Below are 9746 nucleotides of genomic sequence, written 5' to 3'. Positions count from 1 at the left end.
TCACAATCAATTTACTGTTTTATGTAAAGCCTTTAAAAGAGACAGTAAGGTGAATGATCCATTTAGTTATTTTTTGGTGAGGAAGGAGTGGTAGGAAGAAGAGAATGTTATCCATGTTTCTTAGTTTTCTTTTTTTGTATGTATTTTTCTTTTTTTCTATTAAAAAATGGATGGCACAAATTTTTTTCTACAAAAACCCTGTACTCTCATTTGTGTATCATTTTAGTTCAGCAGCCACCATTATATTTAACAGTACCTGTTTCTATTTTGTATTATGATTTTTTTGTGCGTGTGTGAGATGAAGTCTCACTCTATTGCCCAGGCTGGAGTGCAGTGGGGCGATCTTGGCTCACTGCAATCTCTGCCTTCCAGGTTCAAGCCATTCTCCCGCCTCAGCCTTCCAAATAGCTGAGATTACAGGCGCCTGCCATCAGGCCTGGCTAATTTTTTTGTATTTTTAGTAGAGAAGAGATTTCACCATGTTGGCCAGGATAGTTTTGAACTCGTGACCTCAAATGATCTGCTCCCCCCTCAGCCTCCCAAAGTGCTAAGATTTTACAGACGTGAGCCACTGTGCCTGGCTCATATTATATTATCCATAATCATAATGATTTGGTTTCTTAAATAGCATTTCCAATTTATTTTGCTATTGATGACATGGTGTTCTTTGTAGCTGATTCATCACTTTTTAAAATCTGTCTCACAAGCAGCTCATGTAGGTAGTGGACCTTTAAAGACACTTTGAAGATAAATGTTTCAGATGTTAAAGATGTTTTAAATGACATTTAAATGATAGCTCTATGTGACTTAACGACACTTTCTTTATGCCACTTTCACCAATTCTTACTATGCACAGACTCTAGAGAAAACTGAGGTGCTGGTTTGTTTCATCTCCCAGTGGGGCTTTATTCATTTAGTCATAAACCTACTTCCCTCAGTATTAGAGAAGTCTTTCATTAAGTACTGGCCAAGTAAGTTTATTCTGTCTAATGGCTTAAATAGGTTAAAAGAAATACACCTGCTGTATTGTGGAACATTAGGTAACTTAAAGTAGGTTTTTGAATCCTAAAATTATATAACACAAAATACAATAAAGAGATGTCTCTTCCTTCTTGGTCCTGGAGTTGTCTTACTACTTATTGATTTTTTTAAATTTTATTTTATGAGACGGAGTCTCGCTTTGTCGCCAGGCTGGAGTACAGTGGTGTGATCTTGGCTCACTGCAACCTCAGCCTCCTGGGTTTAAGCGATTCTCCTGCCTCAGCTTCCCGAGTAGCTGAGACTACAGGCGCACATCACCACACCCAGCTAATTTTTGTATTTTTAGTAGAGAGGGGGTTTCACCATATTGGCAAGGATGGTCTCTATCTCTTCACCTCGTGATCTGCCTGCCTCGGCCTCCCAAACTGTTGGGATTACAGGCATGAGCCACCGTGCCTGGCCCATTTTATTTTTAAAGCATGAAGTAGAACATTTTGAAAACCCGTGCTCTATAATATGAACATTTACTGCTTTTCATAGTCTCATTTAAAATACAAAGCCTAAATAGCCGGGCGTGGTGGCGCACACCTGTAATCCCAACTACTCAGGAGGCTGAGGTGGGAGAATCACTTGAACCCAGGAGGTAGAGGTTGCAATGAGCTGAGATCGCACCACTGCACTCTAGCCTAGGTGACAGAATGAGACGCTGTATCAAAAACAAAAAACAAAACAAAACCCAAAGCCTTAAAATGCAATTTTGTTAGAAAAGTAAACATTTGAAACCTTGCACCAAATGTATTTATTATAAAAATAATACAAGCTTTTAAGCACTTTTTAAAGTATAGAAGTATTTAAAGTAAAAATGTAAGTCCTCTATTTTTTCATTTTACTCCCTAGCTAATATAATTTAGACTTTCAGGAATTTCATTTTTAAATTTAAAAGTTCTTGGCCAATCAAAAGATCTTTTTCAGGCTGGTCATGGCAGCTCATGCCTGTAATCTCAGCCCTTTGGGAGACTGTGACAGGAGGATCACTTGAACTCAGGAGTTCAAGAGCAGCCTGGGTAACACAGTGAGATCCCACCTCTACAAGAAAAAAAAAAAAAGGCCAGGTATAGTGACACATGCCTGTGGTCCTGCTACTTAGGAGGCTAAGACAGGAGGATTGCTCAACCTGGGGAAGTTGAGACTGCAGTGAGCCCTATTCCTGCCACTGCACTCCAGCCTGAGAGACAGAGCGAGACCCAGTCTCCAAATTTTTTTTTAAAGTTTCACCTCTTAAAAGCTAACTTTAAAATCGTAATTACGCCTCCTTTATTAATGCCGTCACTGTAGCCTCTTTTATTTCCTACATCACAGGCTAATGAATATATGACTCTAACTTAAGATTCTCTTGAAAACTAAGCCCAAAATAGGAAGGAAAGAAAGGTGGGAGGAAGCCAGTGGCAATATATTTTTTATTATTATGTGCCTTTTAAGTGTAGAATTCAGTGGTTTTCAGTATATTTATGGAGTTGGGTGTCTTAGGCATAATTGAGACATTCTGATTTCTTAGGTCTTGAAATTTCAATGTTTATTTTTTAAAAGTTTTTATTATGGGGAATTTCAGATATACCCTAAAGTAGAAGAGTATAATGAACCCTAGTGTCCATTCTTCATCTTCCCCTCACCAGCCAATCTTCTTCCATCTTTTCCCTCATTTACTCCCCCAGGGTTATTTTGAAGCAAATTCCAGGTGTTATATTATTCTGTAAATGTTTCAGTCTGTATCTATACAAGATGATTTTTTTAAAATGACCACAGTAATGTTCACATTTAAAAAATTTAATAATTACTTAATATTAAATAACCAGTGTTCAAATTTCTAATAAATATAAAAAGCTTAGTTTTGTTTTATAACTTATAGAAGATAATTTTTATTAACTTGTTAGAGAAAAGTTTGATGTCATACTAAATATACAATGTGTTTTAATATCTGCTTCAAATGAATTTATGTCACTGAAGTGAAATCCCACAGATGCTTATATATATACTTATATATATATATATATTTTTTTTTTTTTTTGGAGTCAGAGTTTTGCTCTTGTCACCTAGGCTGGAGTGCAGTGGCATGATCTCAGCTCACTGCAACGTCTTCCTCCGGGGTTCAAGTGTTTCTCCTGCCTCAGCCTCCTGAGTAACTGGGATTACAGGCACGTGCCACTATGCCCGGCTAATTTTTTTGTATTTTTAGTAGAGTTGGAGTTTCACCATGTTGGTCAGGCTGATCTCAAGCTCCTGACCTGAGATGATCCACCTGCCTCAGCCTCCCAAAGTGCTAGGGTTACAGGCGTGGGCCACCGCGCCGGGCCCCAAAATGTATTTAACTTCCTGTCTTCCTGGACGAAAAAGTTCTTCTCTTACCTTTCCATGAGTATCCACTTGGTTTGAGATTTCCTGGTCTTACACTTCTTATTTACAGGACTTAGGGAGACTGAACATTCTGTACTGAGGAAACAGAACAGAGGGCTGGATATTGCAGAAGTCCATCTTGCCTTCATAATGGTGCTCTTTTGGTATAAGTAATGAATTCATATGGAGGTGGACTGAGGGGGAGTGGGCAGGGGAGATTATCATGGAATTTACTACCACTTATAGTGCCAATATGTTTAAAGAAAGGCAAGGCCTTGGGGACTCAGCCAATTTTTAACTTTGGATGAAGTAACTTGCTTTTGAGAGCACCATTAGATAAGGGAAAGGGACTTCTGATGGCTAAATAACCCATTAACTGTATCTCCCTAAGAAGATACAGTTAGAGTAACAACAGCATAGGAATAACCATAGTCATTTAGAATTGTGTACAGGTCAAATCCCGTTACAACAATTTCAGAAGAGTATCAAACTTTCTTATTTGTCTTAAAGCTTATACTGCAAAGTATTAATATGTAATATATCATAGAACTTTTTTATTCTTAAGTTTCTTTGGGGAAAAAAGCACAAGGACTTCTGAAGGGGCATTTCTAATTAACCCCACGGCTAGCTTCCTTGTTACCAAGATCCTGGATGGGAATTTGCTGTTGCTGGTTGGCTGCATGGCACCAGGCAGCTCCTTGGGCTCACTTGCCTCGTGCTGTACCGCTCTGGAGCGTTCATTTATTCTTGCAGCCTAAAAAGTGTAGTGGGCATCAAGATTTGCTTGGTGCTCTGGGAGAAGACTAACATCAAGAAAAGATGCAGTCCCTATTCATTAGGAATTTACAGACTGCTTGGAAGGGGCGACCACCAAAGCAGAGTCTAAGGTAATAGTGCAGTCACGAGAGTATTTGGAATTAGGGTGAAGTGAAGCTTTCCAGTGCTTACCACATCGCACATCAAATCATCTGCAAAGATCTGAAAGCATTTTTGTAGTATTTTGATTTTTATAACTTTCATTGTAACGGGATTTAACGTGTAACATCTTTTTATTAGAGAACTGCAGATTACACAAATGAAAATATCATAAATCCCCATTTGTACTTTCTGTACTTTGTACCAAGTATACTTAACTGTATGCTAAATATAGTATTGAATATGTATCAGTGCAAATATTAAGAGTCTTTTGCAAATAGATTTATGAACATGGGTACTTCTTTTGTTTAGTTTTGTATTGAGTAAGATAGAACATGTACTGTTTATACAAAACATGCATTAAAATGTCTGGAATGTTATTTCAGTGTGTGATGGATGAGTGGTTGCTTTAAATCACTAGGTTTTTGATTGGTGCTAGAGTAGCTGGTGTTGCTTAACGTGGCATTTTTTTTCCTGTCCACACTTTCCACCCTTGGTACAGGTATTTTTGATAAAGCTGTGGAATGGAAAGGTATGTTTTTCATGGGATGTTCAAGAATCTGTTACATTAAATTTTTTTAAAGAGGTTTCCTTTATGGGATTCCTTTTGGGTCTGGCTTAAGCAGACTTAGTTTAATTGTAACAAGTAACATTTTTAGAGGCAGTGTTTGAGTATAAAAGTTTGTCATGACACAAGTTTCTGACTTTACTTTTCCCCATTCCCTTATTAAAGATAGTACGAAGGATTTTAAAGCATTTGGGGTGGGGGGTTGCTCTTAAAATGTATGATCTGTGCCATGAAGAATGTAGCCCAAGGGTTGTTTATGGTAGTTAATGATCTAGTGTGTTGTTATTGCTAGAATCCAGGTTACCATAAATTTGCAATTTCATTGAGGAAAGTGATGTAAAAGTATTTCTTAATATATTAATATGTGAAATAATTTTAGAGACTTTATTAAATTCACACAGTCCTCTTTATGGTGGAGGAACAGTTCAGCTTGAGCTGGTGACCGACTGAACTAGAGGGGTTACTCCGGGAAAGTGGCGAGTCGGCAGGGCATGTCTGCACAGATTTTGTGCCAGGTTTCCTGCCTGCACAGCGCTTTCTTCTCTGTCCGAGTTCTGTGCTGACCACAGCTGTCCACAGGCATGTTTACACTCCCTGTTCTTGCAGGTTGACTTGAGAGAACCACGTAGCTAAATTGGTGAGAGACTCAGCCTGACCGCTTGTCTTTAGAAGGCCTGATTGGAAGAGTGCACTCTATTGACTTTCCTCTAACAATGAAATTGTGAAAGGTACATGGGGCGGCTGTGAGACGTGCAGCTATCGGGTCTCACCAGCACATCCCTTTTCTCATAAAGCAATGAAGCACTTTCTAAGGCGTTGGTACTAGTGCTGGAGGCTGCTGGTGCATTAGATGCTGCCCGTCACATCGGTGGGCTGAGAAATCTTCCTTAAAGACCTGTGATGTTTTGTAAACCCTGACTGTTCTGGTGGTTGCAAAGTTAGTGTTTGTTCAGTGTTCCCCATCTCACTGGAAGTGTTTCCTTTTTCTCATTCATAGAGATCCTGTAATAAAGAGGGATCCGAACAAGCTCAGAAAGAAAATGAATTTCAAGTAAGTAATTGAGTCTTTCTGCATCTGTTTGAGATGTGAACTGGTGTTAGCCACCCTTTGCTACTCCAGGGCTTGGCAGTGTCTCTTATCTACCCTTGGAAAATCCTGATCTATCTTTCTGCCAGGAGGGGCTCTTGGTATATTTATTGGAAGCCACCTTGCAGAGACTGAGTGAGCAGTGGGTATTCCTCTTTCCTCCTGAGAGTGTAGACTGTGGAAGTTTGGTGTCTTTATGGCAATCGAAACAGCAATGGGATGCTGGCAGATGGCAGCAGGGGAGCATTCGTGTGTGGTACCCAATGTGGAGGCCTTGGCTGCCGCTGCTCTGATGCCTTTCTCACCCCCTCTTGGTCGTACCCACGGCCCAGTGGTTTTGGTGACCACCCTTTTTCCCTGGGCAAACAGCAGTGTTTTTTCCTATGCATGATACCCAAGTTGGAAAAGCTTCTTCCTAGACTTAGAGAATGTGACCCCACTCTCTGAAACTCACATGTGCAGATGGCTTGAGGCCGAGAGCACTGATGGATGGAGCCTCAGAAGCAGGGGTCTGGGGTGTTGGTCTGCATGCCCCAGCGTAAGCACCTTTTGAGCATCTCTGCCGTTATGTGCAGGCTCACAGAGAAGGGTGCATGTGCACACATGCGCGACATACGTGGATCTAAGATGTAGATACACGCACACATCGCTACATCACTTTTACCAATTGTAAAATTTTTATAATCAATATAAAAATAGCCAAGAAATAGGCTGAGTGTGGTGGCTCACGCCTGTAATCCCAGCATTTTGGGAGGCTGAGGCAGGTGGATCATGAGGTCAGGAGTTCAAGACCAGCCTGGCCAACAAGGTGAAACCCCGTCTCTACTAAAAACAGAAAAATTAGCTGGGCATGATGGTGGGCACCTGTAATTCCAGCTACTTGGAAGGCTGAGGCAGGAGAATTGCTTGAACCTGGGAGACGGAGGTTGCAGTAAACCCATATTGTGCCACTGCACTCCAGCCTGGGTGACAGAGCAAGACACTGTTCCCCCAATGCAAAAAAAAAAAAAAAATCAAGAAATAGACATTAAAACAATTGAGCTAAGAAAGGAATGAAAGTGATGATATTTTTTCCACATGTTTCAGCAGCTTGTTTTGCATGTGTCGTGCTCTGGGGGCCCTGCTAGAAGATCTAGAACTTGTGCTGTCTGGAGTGACAGTGACTGGGAAGTCCTTGGGTGGGAAGTGATTGACATTCTGTTGTCAACCATTCCAGGCCCTTTGTACAGAGACCTTTGGACATCCTGGTAGCTGAAAATGTTGGATCACAAGGACCTCCGTGATGCTAAATCCAAAGTACTTTTCAGTTCTCATTTTATTTTGACTTCTCAGTAGCATTTGACATGACCCTCTGCCCTTTTGAAATGTTTCCTTTCCTGAGGGTAGCCATGACACAGAGACACAGTACAGATCTGGCTGTCTACATGCTGGGGCGCCCCATGGTTTGACCATCGGCCCTCTTCTATGTTGTCCTCTCTCCCTCAGTCACCTGATCTATAGGCCAAAGGGCCACTGCATTTTTCCTCCAGCCCTGACCTCGACTTGGAACTAATGCCACTGGCTAGCAGTCTCTCCTCCGATATCTCACACGCCCCTCAAACTCGCCATGTCCTACGCTGCATGCTTGGGCTCTTCACATCCCCCCACAGCACAATCAAAATCTAGTCCTTTCTGGTGATCTCTTTTTCTTGGTTGCTCAGCCAGTTAGTTCCCAGGCCAGAAAGCAGGGCGTTACCTCCGCGATCCTGCTGTCACTTACCCTGGCATCCTAACCATGATGTTGATATTGCCTTTGAATTGCACCTTACATCTGCCGCCTTCTCTTGTATCCCACAAACTATTCCCTTTGTCGTTGCCATAGTCATCTTTTTGAATTGCCGACCCTCTCGTGTCCACCCCTTGCTTAAGATCCTTCCACGTTCGCTCTACACCTCTGGCCAGGTTAAGGGGGCCTTTGCCTCCCATGTCCTCAGTAGTCTGACCCCTGCTGACCTTTCCAGCCTCAGCTCACAACCTGCTTCCCCTGCCCTTCATTCCCTCCAGCCAGGTTGTCCTAAACCCTGTGGTTTTTTCCCTGCCCTGAGCCTTTGCAGATGCCTTTTCTGTTGGCTGGCTCCAGGCCTTCACCTGTTTCCCACCCCCTAGCTCTTCTCATAATGAGGATCGGCTGGGGCTTCTTGCACAGGGCCCCTCCTGGCTTTCCAGACAAGGTTGGGGCTTTCGTTTCATGCTCTCACAACACCAGGGACTTCTTTGCATTTTTTTTTTTTTTTCTTTCTTGAGATAGGGTTTCACTTTGTCATTCAGCCTAGAATGCAGTGGCGCAACTGCAGCTCAGTGAAGCCTTCTCCTAGGCTCAAACGATCCTCCTGCCTAGCTTGCCGAGTAGCTGGGACTACAGGTACATGCCCCCACGCTTGGCTAATTTTTTGTATTTCTCCTAGAGATGGGGTTTTGCCATATTGCCCAGGCTGGTCTTGACCTCCTGAGCTCAAGAAATCTGCCTGCCTCCTTTGGCCTCCCAAAGTGCTGAGATTACAGGTTTGAGCCACCGCGCCCAGCCCTTTGCACTCACTTTCTTTCTTTCTTTTCTTTTTTTGAGACAGAGTTTCGCTCTGTTGCCCAGGCTGGAGTGTAGTGGTGCCATCTTGGCTCACTGTAACCTCCACCTCCAAGGTGGTGAGGCATAATTCTTGTGCCTCGGCCTTCTGAGTAGCTGGGGACTACAGGCATGTGCCACCACACCCAGCTAATTTTTGTACTTTTAGTAGAGACGGGGTTTCGCCATGTTGGCCAGGCTGGTCTCAAACCCGTCACCTCCAGTGATCTGCCCACCTCGGCCTCCCAAAGTGTTGGTATTACAGGCATGAGCCACTGCCCCTGGGTCCTTTGCACTTTCTATGGCTGTAAATTTTCAGTATTATATGATTTTTGCTCACACGAGACGCTGAACTCAAAACAGGCTTTTGCTGCTTCCTGCTGTCCCACTGCAACTACAGAAGCGGGTACAGAGCAGGACGCAGTGAAGAATTGCTGAAGGCTGGTGGCGGCTGCTGCCAGTGGACGTCTCAGACGTTCTACCCTTGCCTACTGGTACACACTGTTGTCCATTCCTCTCATCAGGTTCAGATGCCTTCACCTCAGGTGACCCTTCAGTTATAGCAGCACCACTTCTCCCTCTTCAGGGCCTCCCGAGAAACGGCAGAGATTTGGGTCAAAGGGTAGGCAGGTGGTTGTCAGAGTGGAGGAGTTGGTTTTATCTTCTTACTTGAGCCCTTTTGAGTTGCCGGTTTTGGTCTGCAGACCCTGCTCTTCTGAACATTTCCTCCACTAAATGGTCTTCTCCAAACCTCACTGTCTCAGGAGACTCCCTGCCCTACAGCCTTCTCCAGAGGAGGCGGTTTCCTCAGTCACTTTCCAAGTACCTCAGGGCCACTAGTGGGGTTGGTGCCTTCTTGCTCCTTCCTCATTCCTGCTTGCCATGTCTCCTGTGTTGAAAACCCAGTTTTGTGAGGCTCACACCTGTGGCTCTAGCCCTTGACTCCTCCTGACGGCTCTCATCCCTTGGTGAAGATTTCAGTCCATGGCTCAGCCTCTGAGTTTGTTTTGGTTCCTGCTGTCATTCTGTGGGCTCTGTATCTTGACCTCCTCATCCACTAACAACCTTTTCCTCTCATTCCTCTTCCGTCATCCACTCATGGATGTGCCTCAGACCTAATTGCCAGAAATTGTGCCCTCTCTGACATGAAGAGAAAAAGGAAGGCCTGAAACAGACCTCTTGGCTCTGGAAGGCAAACCTGGAGA

At 43.3% G+C, this 9746-nt stretch overlaps 1 protein-coding gene across 1 annotated transcript in view; it reads left to right on the top strand.

The window, feature by feature from the left end:
• CHKA (choline kinase alpha) overlaps positions 1-9746 on the top strand; it is a 57192-nt gene that overhangs the window by 18035 nt on the left and 29411 nt on the right. The window contains exon 3 of the mRNA XM_011987080.1: positions 5853-5906. Within this exon, the coding sequence (XP_011842470.1) occupies positions 5853-5906 (54 nt within the window). The remainder of the gene's footprint in view (positions 1-5852; positions 5907-9746) is intronic.

This window comes from Mandrillus leucophaeus, unplaced genomic scaffold (genome assembly GCF_000951045.1).
Source record: "Mandrillus leucophaeus isolate KB7577 unplaced genomic scaffold, Mleu.le_1.0 Scaffold30, whole genome shotgun sequence".
NCBI classification, from domain to species: Eukaryota; Metazoa; Chordata; class Mammalia; order Primates; family Cercopithecidae; genus Mandrillus; species Mandrillus leucophaeus.
This window is presented reverse-complemented; position numbering and strand designations above follow the sequence as displayed.